Source organism: Stenella coeruleoalba (genome assembly GCF_951394435.1).
Source record: "Stenella coeruleoalba genome assembly, chromosome: 3".
Lineage (NCBI taxonomy): Eukaryota > Metazoa > Chordata > Mammalia > Artiodactyla > Delphinidae > Stenella > Stenella coeruleoalba.
Genome location: NC_137148.1, coordinates 172853635 through 172869540, shown reverse-complemented (window position 1 = coordinate 172869540; position 15906 = coordinate 172853635). Strand labels below are relative to the sequence as shown.

Below are 15906 nucleotides of genomic sequence, written 5' to 3'. Positions count from 1 at the left end.
AGTTTTCTGCATTCTTTTCCCACCTGATGCACTGCCACTCCGCAGTGCTTTTGGTCACGTGACGCCCTGGTTTAACACCCCGCCCCAGAGCCCAAGGCACAGTGTAGACGCTCCCACCGCCCTGTGCGCAAGTGCGGAGGGACCCTTGGCGGGGCGGAGCCTGAGCGCGGAGGGGCGGGCCTCAGGCCCCGTGTCCCTCCCTTCTCCCCGGAGTCCTACACGGGAAACCGACTCTGGTCCGCCCTTGTCTGCGCATGCGCGGGAGGACCCGCGCGGCCTTATTGGAGCTGTAGTCCCGCCCCCCAGCGCATTCGGACGCCATTTCCCGTGGGGCCCTGCGGTGTCCGACTTCCGGCGTGGGTGCAGGTGGGCACACGCTGCCGCTGTCCGGTTGACTTTGCGGAGCCATGGAGGGTGGCTTCGGCTCGGATTTCGGGAGCTCCGGCGGCGGGAAGCTGGACCCTGGGCTTATCATGGAGCAGGTGAAAGTGCAGATCGCCGTGGCCAACGCGCAAGAGCTGCTGCAGGTCCGGGGCGGGGGCGGGGGGCCGAGGGTGGCGGGGGCCGCCGGGGGCCGGCGTCGCAACTGAGGGCTCGCGTGTCCCCACAGAGGATGACGGACAAGTGCTTCCGGAAGTGCATCGGGAAGCCGGGGGGCTCCCTGGACAATTCGGAGCAGGTAAACGCGGGGGGCCGGCGGGGTCGCGGGCCCGGACCCGGCGGGGAGGTCTCTGCGCATGCACGCGGACTAACTGGGCGACGCGATGGGGCCGCGACGCGTGCGCAATCCGCTGCCGGGGTGGGGGCGCTGGCCGCGGTCCAGACCTGAGCCGTGCGCCCTCCCCGTCCCCAGAAGTGCATCGCCATGTGCATGGACCGCTACATGGACGCCTGGAACACCGTGTCCCGTGCCTATAACTCGCGGCTGCAGCGGGAACGAGCCAACATGTGACCGCGACGCGCCAGCAGGCCACCCCCCAGCCTTGCCCTAGTCCCGGACCCATTTCCGTAAATGCTGTTTGTGAGGCGGGGGCCAGCCTGTGCGTACTGCCTGCCAGAAGTTTATGAGAACAGGATTGGTGCTGGGACAATTGGGACTCTTCCCGGCCCCTCCGCCTACATGCACACGTGTTAGTGGGTGTAGCTTGGGTCTTGGGAAAGTCCTGGCCCCGCTGCCACCTCCCCTTGTGCGCCTGTTACCGAATTAAGTCCTGTGGACCCTGCTGGGGCCGCAGCAGAGTTGACATAGCACAAGTATTATTCAGTGGCCGAATAAATGGAACAGCGGGAGCTAAGTTCACAGCTGAACTTCTCACCCACCTGGCGAGGGGGATTTAATTTTAAAGGGAGGAGTGAGGTTAATGATTGGGAGGTACACGCATTAGCCTACTGGGGAAGGGGCAAGGCTTTTTTGAGGGAGTTGGGGGGGAGGACACCGTTTTTATCCTGTTTCGGTCTTTAATGTACTGGCCTCTGGTAGGTGTGTCATTTAATATGTTAATATAGTAAAATCAACACATAATGAGGTTCAGGGTCTGTTGGAGGTTGGATTTGCCGCCATCTTGGTCCCAGCTGGCTCCACTTGTTTTTTCCTTTGTGCGTGTGGCTTCGTCTCTTTGGACCCTTTAACTTACAGATTTATGTTCACTCCTGCTGAAGGTGTGGCGGGGAGGGTGGCAGGTTTTGAGCAAAGACCTGGCTTAGATCTGGCAACAAAATGCCCCCTTCCCTTGTTGCTGCTGCTCGTTCTTGAGGGGGCACTGAAGGGCGGAGGTTTGATTGCTGAAGCTGCTTTTTGCCGAACGTGGGTGTAGTTTTTTTCTGGATTTCTGACTAACCTAAAATAAGTTTGATTGTCACCAAGATGCAGTCCCAGTTGCTTGTATTCTTGCGTTAGTATCATCTGAAGTTTGATGGTTTCAAGCCATTTACTAACGAAGTTGACAAGGCAGTCAAGAAGACAAGGCCCGAAGGTGAGCCGGAGTATGATAGCAGTTAGTGGGCCAAGCAGCGGAAGAAACCAGTTCAGCTGTGGGGGCTCTGCGTGACTATATCCCAGATGGAGCCTGGTTCTTGACCTTGTGGGTTTTTTTTTTTTTTTTCTTTGCGGTCCACGGGCCTCTCACTGCTGTGGCCTCTCCCATTGCGGAGCACAGGCTCCGGACGCGCAGGCTCAGCGGCCATGGCTTACGGGGCCAGCCGCTCCGCGGCATGAGGGATCTTCCCGGACCGGGCCACGAACCCGTGTCCCCTGCATCGGCAGGCGGACTCTAAACCACTGCGCCACCAGGGAAACCCTAATTTTCCTTTTTTATTTTTTTAAAATTTTTTTCGCAGTACGTGGGCCTCTCCCTGTTGTGGCCTCTCCCTTTGCAGAGCACAGGCTCCGGACGCGCAGGCCCAGCGGCCATGGTTCACGGGCCCAGCCGCTCCACGGCATGTGGGATCTTCCCAGACCGGGGCACCAACCCGTGTCCCCCGCGTGACCTTGTGTGTTACATCTATGTAACCACTGAGCTTGTTCATAGATCTCTTTTATGTTGACTTTAGTCTGACCAGAGTTATCGACGTACATGCAGCAGGTTTCATTCAAAACTGCGCAGACTCCCCTTTGCTCAGCCAGGAGATAGTCAAGGGCTAGCCTATTGTCGAGAACAACGTTTGCTAGTGAGTCTAGAGGAGTACAGGGTCCTTATAAGGCAACCTCCGTGATTTTAGACGAATTCTCAAGGGCCGGTGTAAGATCTTTTTTTTTTTTTTTTTTAATTTATTTATTTTTGGCTGAGTTGGGTCTTCATTGCAGTGCGTGGGCTTCTCATCTTGGTGGTTTCTCTTGTTGTGGAGCACGGGCTCAGTAGTTGTGGCGCACGGGCTTAGTTGCTCCATGGCATGTGGGATCTTCCCGGACCAGGGATCGAACCCGGGTACCCTGCATTGGTAGGCGGAATATTAACCGCTGCGCCACCAGGGTAGTCCCCCGGTGTGAGATCTTGTAGAGTGATTTCATGGTATGTGAGACCTCCCCAGGGGGCCACGAGTCGGAGAGCTATCCCTGCTCCTGCCAGAATGAGTCCCATTGTCCTTTGATCTCAGGGCTAGGTGATACCAATGTTATGAATGGTTATACCTAGGTTCCTAGAACTTGGCCGGCCTAGTGTGCATTGTTTCATAAATTGGGCATTATTTAAGCAAGGAGAGGCTAGAGCCCACCCCAGAGAAGGGAAGGAGTTGGGGTTGTTCTGATGGGACAATTGGTTTATTCTCGGGCCACAAAGGAACCAGGTACCCAGGGGGAGCACATGCCTAGCACACTTCTGAGGAATTGAACCACCTCCCTAAGTGGCTAGCCCAAGAGGGGGTTCCCTTGCAGTGTGAGGGGAGAGGCCCACCTGCATAGCAGGGGTCATCGGGGGGTTCTTGACTAGTGGCTTTTCCCCAGGCCTCAGCAGGGCCCCACACTAAACCCGAGACAACTGGCGTCTTCCCTCCCCCATAAGTGCATCTCCCGTCTGGTCCCTGTGTGTATTCGTTGAGTGGGTGCAGAGGGCACCAGTGGGTGAGATTTCCATAGGAGTCAATCCCGGGGCACTGAAATTGTGGGGTAATGGAAGAAGCAGTGCTCAGAGTCCGGAGCAGCCCCAGGGCATTACTGCAAGCTCCTCCCTTTGGTGGGGGCTGCTGACATGGGCAGTGGCCACAGGACCGCACTTTAGAGTGAGTGCTTTGTATTTGCTGGAGATGTTAATTTCAGGGATGAGCGCCAAGCAGGAAAGCCGCGTTCAAGAGGGGTAGGTTTAGCAGGTCCGTGAGCCAAGGTGAGAGTGGTGCTGTCATTCTTAGGGGCAAAATGCAACACCTTTGATCCACAGGCATCACCCTGTGGGTGGGGGTGACAAACCAGCACTGGGATAGAGTCTGTCCACAGGCTGTAATCCCCGAGAAATGGACTACTGCGTTAAGCTCTCGTTTCATGTGGACAGTTATAAGGGACAGGCTTAGCCAGCTGCTAAGCCTGTCCACCACATTACTTATCTACCCGTAAGTTCTTCCTTTTGAAAAGTAACTTAAGGGCTATAACAGGTTCACAGGTGTATGGAGTGGGTGGCTCAGTAACTTCTTCCTCAGGTGTGGGTGCTGCCTTCACTCTGGTATGGTGGGTCCACGGGGCTGTGCCGTGTAATTGTCAGGCAGTCTGAGTGGTCAAGATCACTAGCTAACCTGTCCACTTGGGGTCTAACTGGTCTTGTGGTTTTCCAGCCTTCTGGGTTCTCAAATAAACCCAATCCCCAGGGGAGAAACGGTGGAAAGTGATGTCAGAAAGGGAAGGCAGTTCCGGATCCCTGTAGGCGTGTAAAGCTTTGCTTATTTCCCCTTTCTGCAAGGCGTATTTCAGTCGCTCCATATCCCTCAGGTTGGTCTTGGAGCCAGGTCCTTCAGGAATGGGCCTCCAGTACATGAGCTCATACGGACTCAACCTGAGCTTTCCTTTGGGGGCTATTTGCATTCTTTTTTTTTTTTTTTTAATTTATAAATTCATTTATTTTGGGCTGCGTTGGGTCCTCGTTGCTGCGTGCGGGCTTTCTCTAGTTCTGGCGAGCGGGGGCTGCTCTTCGTCGCTGTGTGCGAGCTTCTCATTGCGGTGGCTTCTCGTTGCAGAGCACAGGCTCTAGGCGCACGGGCTTCAGTAGTTGTGGCACGTGGGCTCAGTAGTTGTGGCTCTTGGGCTCTAGAGCGCGGGCTCAGTAGTTGTGGCGCACGGGCTTAGTTGCTTCGCGGCATGTGGGATCTTCCCGGACCAGGGCTCAAACCCGTGTCCCCTGCATTGGCAGGCGGGTTCTTAACCACTGCGCCACCAGGGAAGTCTGCTATTTGCGTTCTGAAAGGTGCTGTGGGGAGAAGGGACATCCAGGGTTGATAAGTGTCTGAGCCTAGTTTCTCGTTTCTCTTAAGTTTCTTTCTTCTTTTTTTTTTTTTTTTGCGGTACGCGGGCCTCTCACTGTTGTGGCCTCTCCCGTTGCGGAGCACAGGCTCTGGACGCACAGGCTCAGCGGCCATGGCTCACGGGCCCAGCCGCTCAGCGGCACGTGGGATCTTCCCGGACCAGGGCACGAACCCGTGTCCCCTGCATCGGCAGGCAGACTCTCAACCACTGCGCCACCAGGGAAGCCCTCTAAGTTTCTTTTGAGGGTTTGATTTGTTCTACTTTTCTTGAGGACTCTGGTGTCCAAGTGGAGTATAAACCCCATGTAATTCCTAGAGATCTAGAGAGTCCCTTAGTAATTTGGGAAACAAAGGCAGGCACACTGTCACTCTGGATGGACTTGGGGAGCCCAAACCGAGGGATTATTTCCTTGAGCAGGGCCTAGGAGACCTCCAGGGCAGTCTTGGTTCAGGTGGGAAACGCCTCCCCCGGGGAAGGTGGTAGTCACAGCCGGTAGGAGTCTGGAATTTCCTCGTGCCTGGGGCGTTACTGTAAAACCGGCTGGCCAGTCCTGACCTGGACACGTGCCTTCATATTGGGTGGCGGTCGCTGCCTAAGTGTTGGGCTTATTCCGGAGGCAGATAGGGCACGCTTCGTCCCCCTGTTTAAGCAGATGGTGGAGATTGGGGGTAGTCATGGACTTGATGAGCCATTGATACAGGCCTCCTGCCCATAACGTGTGCTCGGGCCAGCTTCCCTGGTGGCCTGCAGCGCAGAGGCCGGCGGGAGGAGCCGTCACCCCGGGTATCCTGGGCTTTTAAAGCAGCCGCATCCCAAAGCCTTTTCCCTCTCCTTCGGGGGGCGGATGGGAGTTAGCGCCTGGGGGCCCCGGCAGGAGTGGCATCAGAGCTGTCCCCAGCCTCTGCTGCTCGTTTAGCTGCCCTGTCTGCCCCGTTGTCTCCTCTTATATTCCTGCTTCTGTCTTTTGATGGCTTCTGCAGTGAATGCCTGCTGCTTCCACAGGCAGGAGTGTAGTCTCCAGCAGCTACATCATGTCTCCCTCATTCTTCATCTGTTTGTGCCCTGAGGTCAGCGTTCCCCTCCCCCTCCACATGGCCCCATGAGCGTGTAGGCGTTGACGGCTTTCCTTTCCCCGGCTCTAGTGCCCCGATTAGGACAGTTGATCCGGGCAGTTGACGGGGCCTCTGGGCAGAGCGGCCAGAGGGCAGAGCTTTAGCCTGCACCCCTTGAGCGATGGAAACCACCACGTCCTGCCTTTCGTGTCCCATCTTTCATGAAGCTCCTCCCGTGGGTGAGCCACTCTGAGTCTGCATTCTCTCTAGGGGAGCTCTTCAGGTCAGGCCGACGGGGGTAACCCTGTTCCATAGCTTTCTCACGACCACGGGTTAATCTGGGGCCTGGCTGAGGTAGCAGGGGGGCAGGGTGAGGACGCCACAGGGCCTCAGTCACAGACGTGTTGTCTAGAAGTGCGGCTTGGACTTGCAGGGTTATGAGGGGCTGGAGGGAGTACCAGATGGTCAGGGCCTGTCCAAAGGTTAATTTGTCAGCCTCTCTGAAGAGCTGAGAAGTACCAGCTCCAGCCCGTGAGCATGGGGGACACCCTTTAGCTACGACCTGGAGTCAGAGGTCCCAGTTTTGTGAAAGCTCCCCTGGGGCAGTTCCTCCTCTCTCATGTACATACAGATGGAGGGGACGGCCGCGGGGAAGGCGGGTGTGGCTCTCACGAGACAGCTTTTCAGTTCCAGGAGTGCCCGGTCACGATTGGGGGTCCACCCCAAAAGTCAGGGTTCTTCCCTTTTAATTGTTCATGCAAGGGCTTAGCAGTTAAGCCAAAGCTGGGAATCCCTATAGAAGCATCCCCAGGAAACCCCGGAGCTGCTTTCCCTTACTAGGGGTGCCTGCCGTCTGGCACATCAGCCCCTTCCTCTCCTTAGATGGCACCCTGTGCCCCTTTTCTACTATAAATCTTAAGTGTTCTACCCGCTGGAGGGGGAGCTGGACTCTTTCCTTTGAAACTTCCTGTCCTCTCTCCGCCAGATGATTGAAGGCGTTAGCTGTGTTACAGGCTGTTTGGTGGGGCTGGTGATAGGAGTGTCGTCCGCATGCTGAAGTACAGTTCCCTGTTCTAACTCGAGCTCACCACGATCTTCAGGGCGGAGCCACCCAGCACAGTTGTTTCCTCGTGCTGTCAGGGTTCCTGCCTTTTGATTGCAAAATCTTAATGAGATTTTGGGGTTAGGGGCACACAGAGAAGGCATCTGTTAAGTCTAACAGAGTACCAGGTCCTCTCAGGGTTTAGGGTAGAGTAATGGGTACGGCTTTCGCACCACAGGGTGAATCTCCTCCGTAGCTTCATTTATGGCCCAGGGGTCCTGAACTGGCTGGTATCTCCCATTCGGCTCCTTTACCGGCAGAATAGAAGGGTTGCTAGGGCACTGGCAGAGTCTGAGAAGCCCTTGCTTGAGTGGGCTTTGTGCCCACCAGCGCTTCTTTGCTTAAGTGGTGTTGCTCTGGGTGATTGTGGCCGGGTCGCACCTTGATTAGGACCAAGCGGTGCCCTCCTGGCTCTGCCCACAGTGTTGCAGGACCCTACAGAGGGATTAACCCCCTTAAGGATAATGGGGCCATTTAAAAAAAATAATTAATTAATTTATTTATTTGGCTGCACCGGGTCTTAGTTGTGGCACGCAGGATCCTCCTTGCGGCACGCGGGATCTTTCATGGTGGTGCATGGGCTCAGTAGTTGCGGCGCACGGGCTTAGTTGCCCCATGGCACGTGGGATCTTAGTTCCCCGACCAGGGATGGAACCCAGGCCCCCTGCATTGGAGCATGGAGCCTTACCCCCTGGGCCATTATTTTTGGCCGAGAGCAGTAACACTAGGGCTGCAGAACAGAAGCGGGTCTTAGGTGTTTCAGTGGTAAGGTTTTTGTCTCAGATAAAGTGTAGCTGCCAATCTGTATAGTAGGTCTCTTCCTGTTAGAGGAATTGGGCGTTTCGGGACATAGAAAAATGAGATAACGTTCTCTCTTCCAAACCACACTCAAAAGAGCTCTATAAAATTACGTTCCTGTGACTCCCCTTCCACTCCCATCCTTGTACATTTTTCTTTGGTCATCCTGCCTTGTTGGATGTTCAGGACTGAGTAGGTAGCCCGTGTGTGACTAGAATGTCAACTGTTCTACCCGCGACGGTCAGGGTCAGCCGAGGCTCCTTCAGGGAGCCCCTGGGCCCCTTCAGCCCTCTTCTTCTTCCCCTTGTGGAACCAGTGAGGGTGGGCCAGGACACCGTGGTCCCCTTGGCTTCCTTCCGAGACCTTTGGGGCACCCCCTTCCAGTGGCTCTGCTCCAGGCACTGTGCACCCTGATTGGCCCTGAGCCCCGCTCTCCACTGTGGGTGTGGTCTTCGAAACCCTGGCGACTCATGGATGTCACGGGGTCCCTTCGGTGGTGGGGAGGAGGGAGCACCATCACAGGGCGGCTGGTGACCCTGAGTCACGGAAGCCAGAATACTGCCAGTTGGTTCTGCTCGTCTGCCTGCCTCAGCATCCGCTCGCAGATCCCAGTTCTTGAAGCCCCGAAATGCTGGCTCCAGCCCTGGGAAGGGGGCCTGGGGGCCTTGTCTCCAACTTCTGTCGTTTTCTCCTCGTGTCTGGGCGCTCTGGGAAGTGGAATGGGCCTTGAGAACGGCCTGCCCTGCCCCTGACCCCAGGCTCATGTCCGTGTACACGCCGGCACTCCTGAGGCATTCCAGGAAAGCCGGGGGGTGGGGGGTGGGGGTGGGGTCTCCCTTCTGCCCCGGATGATCCCTGAACCCTAGTCCCGTTTATGGGTTTCTTCTTTGCCAGATGAACGCCCTTCACAGTCACACCCCTGAAACGCGTGAGGTGCTGCCGGCCGTTTTCCTCTCAGCAGCCCCACCCAGGGTCCGTGCTGGGAATGGCCTGGATTCCAGGCTGGTGTAGAGCGTGTCCTGCATTGTTTTGATGGGCCTCATCAGCTTCCTCCCTTGCACTAGTTATAATCAGTGCCCTTTCTTCCCCGGAGAATAAGATGTTCAGGAGGGTTTGGACAGCCGCCAAGTGGGGAAGTGGGTGTGAATATTCCCTGGACTAAATTAAGGACTCCCTCGGGGTATCCTTCAAACCCTTGGATCTATCCTTCCAGTTATGTAGATCTGGGAAGACAAGGGTACGTACATATGGTCATACTGCCCCCTCCTCTGGGGACCTCCTGAGGGGGGACTAGCCCACTGATTCCAAAGGGCTGGTACTGAACGTGGCTACGGGTGTGCAGTGGACTGATCCGCGAGGGAGCTGTGGAGAGATGGAGGTGGGAGAGTCAGGGAGGGGGCAGCAGGTAGGGGGTGGTGGATTGGGGGGAGTAGAAGGCATCAGGGAACCAGGAGAGGTAGGGGTAGATGACTCAGGAGTCTCAGGTGAACTGTCAGAAGGGGAGTAGCTGCCCTTGGTGGAGGGAGGAGGTCACGAGGACCCTCAGGCTGAGACTCCAATACCAGGAGAGAGATTAGAAGTAACCTCGCGTTTTGGGGTGTTTTTTAATTAATTTATTTATTTTTGGTCGTGTTGGGTCTTCGTTGCTGTGCCTGGGCTTTCTCTAGTTGCGACGAGTGGGCTTCTCATTGCAGTGGCTTCTCGTTGCGGAGCACGGGCTCTACGCGCACAGCTTCAGTAGTTGTGGCACATGGGCTCAGTAGTTGTGGCTCACGGGCTCTAGAACGCAGGCTCGGTAGTTGTGGCGCACGGGTTTAGTTGCTCCGCGGCATGTGGGATCCCCCTGGACCAGGGCTCGAACCCGTGTCCCCTGCCTTGGCAGGCGGATACTTAACCACTGCGCCACCAGGGAAGTCTGCTATTTGCATTTTGAAAAGTGCTGTGGGGAGAAGGGAGTTCCAGGGTTGGTAAGTGTATGGATCCCACACCAAGAGGTCTCGGTGCTCTGAAACCTGAACCAGTATGCTTAGGGGCTGGAAGGGGAGGCGCCCTCTGAGAGGGCCTTGGTTACAAGGCCTCCTTTTAATTCAGCGACTTGACATTCCCAGACCCATTGTGGGGCTGTGGGAGATACTCAGTGTAGGTGGGTGCTTTCAGCCACCAGTCCCTGGAGATGGGGTGAAGGCGGAGTAGGAAATAAGGGTTCTCTCTCCAATCAGGCGAATTGCCCGCAGGGCCTCCCTGGCAGGCAAGGAGGTCTGTTCAAAGAGGGCGTGTCCCTGCTCGGTGACAGGTAACCAGGCAGGGAGGCTGAGTGCCCATCTGGCATGTATCCAGTTTTCTCTACTCTCAGCTACAAGGACCCAAGGCCTTTGAACAATGTGGAGGTCCTCTTCCTTCCCCAGCCAGGCAAAGTGATTTTCCTGAAATATGGCAAAAACAAGATTTTTAAAGGGTTTGTGTCTCAGAGGAGGGATCCCTAGGGACCTGCGATGGAGGGTAGCGGGGAGAGACCTGCCTGAGAGAGATGTGGACCCTGCCCGGGATGGCCAGTTAGGGCAAGAGGAAGCAACACAAGATGTGCTCTTGGGTTTCCGAGTAGAGCCTAGAGGTGGGAACTCTGCAGCGGTGGGGCTGAGTGTTCTACTGCGTGCTTCCAGTTGGCAGCGGGCCTGGCGCTCACCTACCCTGGTCCACGACCGACGCACCCTTTCACGAGAGTGTGTTTGGTGGCGAGCGCCCTAGTGGCCTGTAGGCACTCAGCCTGTACCTGTGGTTGTGGCACGTACTACTTCCAAGAGCACTAGGACAGGCAAGGCCACACAGATCAGAGCCTGACGCTTCCCTGCGCCGAGAACAGAGACTAGGGCGCACATCACACACATACGAAACAAGGAGGTGTTCTTGCCACGCCATGGCGTCTGGAGGGCTTCCTGTCCAGTCCAGTCCCCTTGCCAGGAACCAGTCAAACTGGGAACCAGTTGTGTGATCTCGCCTCTCCCCTTGCCAGGGGGTCGGCTCTACTTAGATGACCAACTGACCAGTCCAGTCCTCTAGACTGAGGTCTGTCTCCAACGAGACGACCAGGATCCTTTCCCTTAACTTGCCAACCCTCACAGCCAAACCTCGGCCGGAGCGGGGTCAGCGCCCAGCCCGTGTCAGGTGTCCCCTGGGCACTGCCCCGATCTGTAGCAAGCGTCCTTGCTGTAGATACGCAGCGCGGGGGACACTCCACTTGATCCTTGGCTGCTTTTAGATCTCAGACTAAATTCAGTAGTTCTCACTGGCCCAGAGGTTCAGAACTGGGGCAAACTGCCCAGTTATTTAGCTGACCTTGTCAGCCCCGGGTCAGTGAGTTCAGCCCTGAGTTACAGGACGGAATGGGCCCCACGTTGGGTGCCAAAATTTGTTCCCGAATTGAATCGTATGGACCCGCTTGCCTGGCCAAAGCTGGCTGCCTCGGGATGGGAGGTGGCGTCCTTTTTCCATTCGAGTTCGGGAGTGGGTGAATAAGGAAGCAGAAGCTGACATGCGCAAGCTTTATTCAGTGGCCAGAGACTGGAGAAGCGGGAGCTAAGTTCACAGACGAACTTCTTGCCCACCTGGTGAGGGGGATTTAATTTTAAAGGGAGGAGGAGTGAGGCTAATGCTGGGGACCCATATGCAGTAGTCTGCGGGGGAGGGGCAGGGCTTTTCCGAGGGAGTGGGGGGGGTCACCCCCTTTTTATCCTGTTTTGATCCTTAATACCTGGTCGTGGCTGCCGGTAGGTGTGTCATTTAATATGCTCATGTAGTCAAATCAGCGTATAACGAGACTTGGTCTGTTGGAGGTCAGATTTGTCGCCATCTTGGTCCCAGCGGTTCCGTTTGGTTTTTTTCTTTGTGTGTGTGTGTGTGTGTGTGTGTGTGTGTGTGTGTGTGTGTGTAGCTCTGGACCCTTTAACTTAAAAAGATTGTGTTCACTCCCGCTAAAGGTGGGGGGTCAGAGGGTCGTGAGCAAGGACGCTTCTAAGGGTCGGGGCCGGAGAGTTGAGCAAAGACCTGGAGCAGCTCTGGCAACACGCTCGGGGCGATCAACCTCATGCCCTGGGCATAGCATCCGGGTTTGGACGCGGGAGTTGTGGCCACACCCCTTCTGAACCGCGACCTCCTGGGGTCACACAAATAGATGCTGAGTACGGCGCAGAGAACCCTGTGCGTCTCCCCTCTAGGGGCCTCTGTGGGGACTGAGCCTCAGCGCCCCCCTCCCCTTCTTTCCCGAGCACTCCTGGGTTCCCGGGTGACAGGGAGCGTCGGTCACATAAAAGGGAGCCTCGAAGGTGAGGCTGCCCAAGGCTGGGGGTGGCCCTCTCCGGGAAGGCCTCCCCGCCCCCATCTTTCCTCCCACCTCTGGGCCCTGGCTGAGGGGCGGGCAGTCGTCGTTTCTGTGACATGGAGGGCTGAGCCAGCGGGCTGCAGACGAGGGGCTGTGTTTATTGGAACAAAATACGCAGTTAGATTGCACCCCAGTTAACCCACAACCCCTCCACCCCCCGCCTGCCACCTGGACCCCCTCCTCTGGAAGGGTGGCCGGCTGGTTCCTGCCACCTTCGCGTCGCTGGTCCCAGGCCTGGGCAGCCGTTTGGCGGTCACTCTTGGATGTTCTGCCCGATCCAACCTCTCACGGCAGCCACCCGGGTGTAGACGCCTGGGAACTGGGGTCGCCCACAGCCGTAACCCCAGCTGGTGACCCCAGTTAGCACCCACCGGCCAGAGGGCTCCCTGCAGGCCAGGGGTCCCCCAGCGTCACCCTGAGGAAAGGAGAGGAGAGAGGAAAGGAACTCAGAGCAGGCAGTATCTCCCCGGCAGCAGCCAGGGGTGGGCTGGCCTTATCTGCGTGCTCCTGGGCCACCACGGGAGTGTCACCTGGGCTCCCCCGTGACCCCAGCTAGTGGCTTCCTCTGTGAGCCTCACTCGTATTATCTGGGAAATTGGTTCAGTGCTCGGGTGAGCGTTCATCCGCCTGGCAGACATTGGTGGGCACCCGCCTGGCGGTCCAGGAGCAGAACCGGGCCTCAGCCCACAGCCTCTGCCCGGCCTGCTCCTGACCCTCTGAGGGGTGGGGGAGGGTGCAGTGGGGGGAATGCCGGCTTCTTAGGGGTGTCCACGAAGTGGCTGTCCAGTGGAAACTCGGAGACCCAAAAGGTGCCCTGTTTGATCTAACTGAGGAAGCGCACCGCAGGGTGGGGCCTGGCTTGCGGAGCCCCGGTCCAGTTGCACAGTGCGCTCACCGAGCAGCTGTCCACGCCGCCCTGTGGGAAGCCCGCGCACAGCATGCGGCTGCTGATCTGCACCGGGTAGAAGCGGCGGCAAGTCTGCTCGCTGAGGAGGCGCACGGCCGCCTTCTGCAGCTGCCGCGCCATCGAGCCTGCGGGCGAGAAGGGACCTGGTGGGCCCGCGCCCTCCCTGCGCCGTTGGGACTCCCGATGGGGGGGTGCAGGCGGGGTCCTTCCCGACGCCCCCGGACCCTTAACCCTCGGGGGGTGGGGGGCCCATCCGCGCCTACCTCCCTCGCGCACGGAGCCCCAGCCGGTGATGACGCAGCGCGCGCCGTCGGGGGGCCGAGGCGCGGGCTCGGGCAGGCAGATGGGCCGCACCAGGCGGCTGCGGCGCACGGGCCCCGCCAGCTCCAGCAGCGCCACGTCGTAGTCCAGCGTGTAGAGGTTGTAGAAGGGGTGCTTGTGGATGCGCGCCACGCGCTCCAGCTGCCCCTCAGCGCCGCTCAGGAACGGCGTGCCCAGGAAGGCCGCCCACTGCTTGGGGTCCCCGTAGCTGCGGGACGTCGGGGACAAGCGTCCGCCCGGGTCCCCGCACCCCAGCGCTGCTCGCCCGGGGCTCCCCGGCACCCTGCCCCGCGGGGGCTGCGTCCGCGGTCGGCTGGGGAAACCTCAGATCGGGCACTTGACCTCGGTTGAGTCGTCCCTTTGTCCTAGAACAGCAGGGAGGACGAGGGGGGGGCCCCGCGCCTGAACGCGCCCAGCCGGCCCCCAGGCACTGAGGTGACACTACAAGCTGTGTCCATTTCCACCTAATATTACGGCTCTCCCGCCTGCCCACCCGCTGTGAGCTCGGCACCGCGAGGCGCATCCTGAGCTGGGTTTCTCCGTGGAGGGCAGGCCCCTGGCCTGGTCCTCCTACTGCGCACCCTGCCAGGAAGGGGACTCCCCACTGGGTGACCTTTAGGGTGGTGCTAGGGATGGAGGTGTCCCGCTGGCCCGGAGCCGCCCCGTTTGGTGGGAGTCGGGCACTGGACTTCGCCCCGCTGCCCTGTGTGGCCAGGGGAGGGCTGTGCGGAAGAGGGTATGGCCTGGGGCAGCGGGTGTCGGGGAAAGGGCTTTGCAGGCAAAGGCGCGGAGGCGCCACACCCTGAGTTTTTGGGCTACGATTGGGTCCCGGTGAACCACGGACACGGGCCATTCGGGGCGGGCGGGACTCACACGTCAAAGCAGTGCGCTGCCGACAGCAGCCACCTCTCGGCCACCAGCACGGCCCCGCAGCGGTGCTCCCGCCGCCGTAACCACAGGCTCACCTGCCACGGCCACTCCCCGCGGCCCGCGGCGCTGCCGCCCACGATTCTGGTCAGCGTTGCTGCCGGCGCCAGGCCGCAGTCTGCGGGAGAGGCGGGCATGGGTCGGCGGTCAGACCACGCCTCCTCCACGCAGACCGCCCAGCTTCGCCCCTGCGCGCAGTCCCGGGTAGCGGTGCCTGGGAGCAGGGAGTGGGGTGGGGGACCCACCTCGGGGAAACGCCTTCCCCCAGGGACCCTGGGCCTGGCGCTTGGTCCTACAAACGAGCCTCTTCAGGGCTTTTCTCAGATAATGCATTTAAGTTTGGTTCCTGTAACCTCAGCCTTGGGGCCTCACCTCCCCAGCTGGGGGCCAGGCCAGCATCCCCTGTCGCTCCCCACTCCTCCCAGGCCTCTTTCAGGCCCCTAGGAGCCAAGTTCCCTGCTGCCCCAGGGCCTTTGCACACCCCAGCTGCTTCCCAGGAGGCCCTGCCTGGTCTCACCAGCTCCTGCACTGGCTGGTCTTCCTGGATGCCCTGTCAGGGGCTCTTTACCTGGGTCTAGTGACCCAGTGTCCTTCCCAGGGTAGTCCCTCTGTCCTGTGACACCCTTCCCCACCTGCAGCACAGGGTGCACCCTCGGAACACAAGAGTAGGAAGACCAAACGGGTAGCTCCGAGGAGTGCTGCAGGGACCGCCGTCGGCACCCGGGGCGGGGGGGGGGGGGCGCGCTCAGGTACACATCTGATAATTCCCACAGGCTGTTTTCCAGCTCCACAGCCAGTGCCCCCTCCCCAGCCCTGTCTCCCACCAGCCAGCCGCCTCCCCTGCCCTCCATGGTCGGGGAAGGCCCTCCTGTCCCCACACCGAACAATGTGTGCCGTGTCAGGAACCCTCCTCCACCTCCTGGCCCCCATGTTGAGAACTGTAGCTACGGGAAAAGGAAGAATCACCAGGCTGGAGGCCCGACCCAGAGACAGCCGGCTGCAGAGTTAACAAGAACCCGTATTTCTCCCAAGGACACGGTGCAGCCGTAAAGTATCAAAACGCCCCCTCCTCTGAGTATCCCTGCTGGACGGGCAGGGGCAGCGAGTTCCCCTTGCGCCTGGAGGATCTCAGTCACAGAGACCGTGCCCCGATTTCCAGCCCAGTCCAGCACCTCAGCTGAGGGGTCTCTGGACTCGACTTTCTTGTGGTACCCGGAGAGGCACCATGTCCAGACCCCTGGCACGTGGTCTGCTTTGCTCTGAGCCGGTCAAACTCTGCTTCCTCTCAGCGTCCCCTCCACGCCTCTGCCCCGGATCCCACAGCGCCTGCCTCTCCCTCCGGTGAGCCGCCCCTTGGTTCTTTGGTGTGCGCTGCCTTGCTGCAGCGAGCCCGTAACCCTGACTTTGTGGGTGCAGGTCTGTATCTGGGGACTTGGGGTGGCTGGGCCAGCCTCTGTGTGAATGTGGGGGGCGACGAAGGGC

General features: G+C 58.8%; 2 protein-coding genes across 2 annotated transcripts in view; one reads left to right on the top strand and one right to left on the bottom strand.

The window, feature by feature from the left end:
• The first annotated feature begins 350 nt into the window (after positions 1–350).
• Positions 351–9201, top strand: TIMM13 (translocase of inner mitochondrial membrane 13). The gene is made up of 3 exons (XM_079916755.1): positions 351–527; positions 611–679; positions 854–9201. Exons 1-3 carry the CDS (start codon positions 408–410, stop codon positions 950–952), a joined length of 288 nt encoding a protein of 95 aa, XP_079772881.1. The 5' UTR covers positions 351–407; the 3' UTR covers positions 953–9201.
• Positions 9202–12040: 2839 nt separating this feature from the next.
• Positions 12041–15906, bottom strand: part of TMPRSS9 (transmembrane serine protease 9) — a gene marked incomplete at its 5' end in the record, with an annotated part of 30916 nt that continues 27050 nt past the window's right edge. Inside the window, 3 exons of the mRNA XM_079915954.1 lie at positions 12041–12684; positions 13165–13705; positions 14371–14542. Of these exons, the coding sequence (XP_079772080.1) occupies positions 12523–12684; positions 13165–13705; positions 14371–14542 (875 nt within the window). The 3' untranslated portion in view covers positions 12041–12522. The remainder of the gene's footprint in view (positions 12685–13164; positions 13706–14370; positions 14543–15906) is intronic.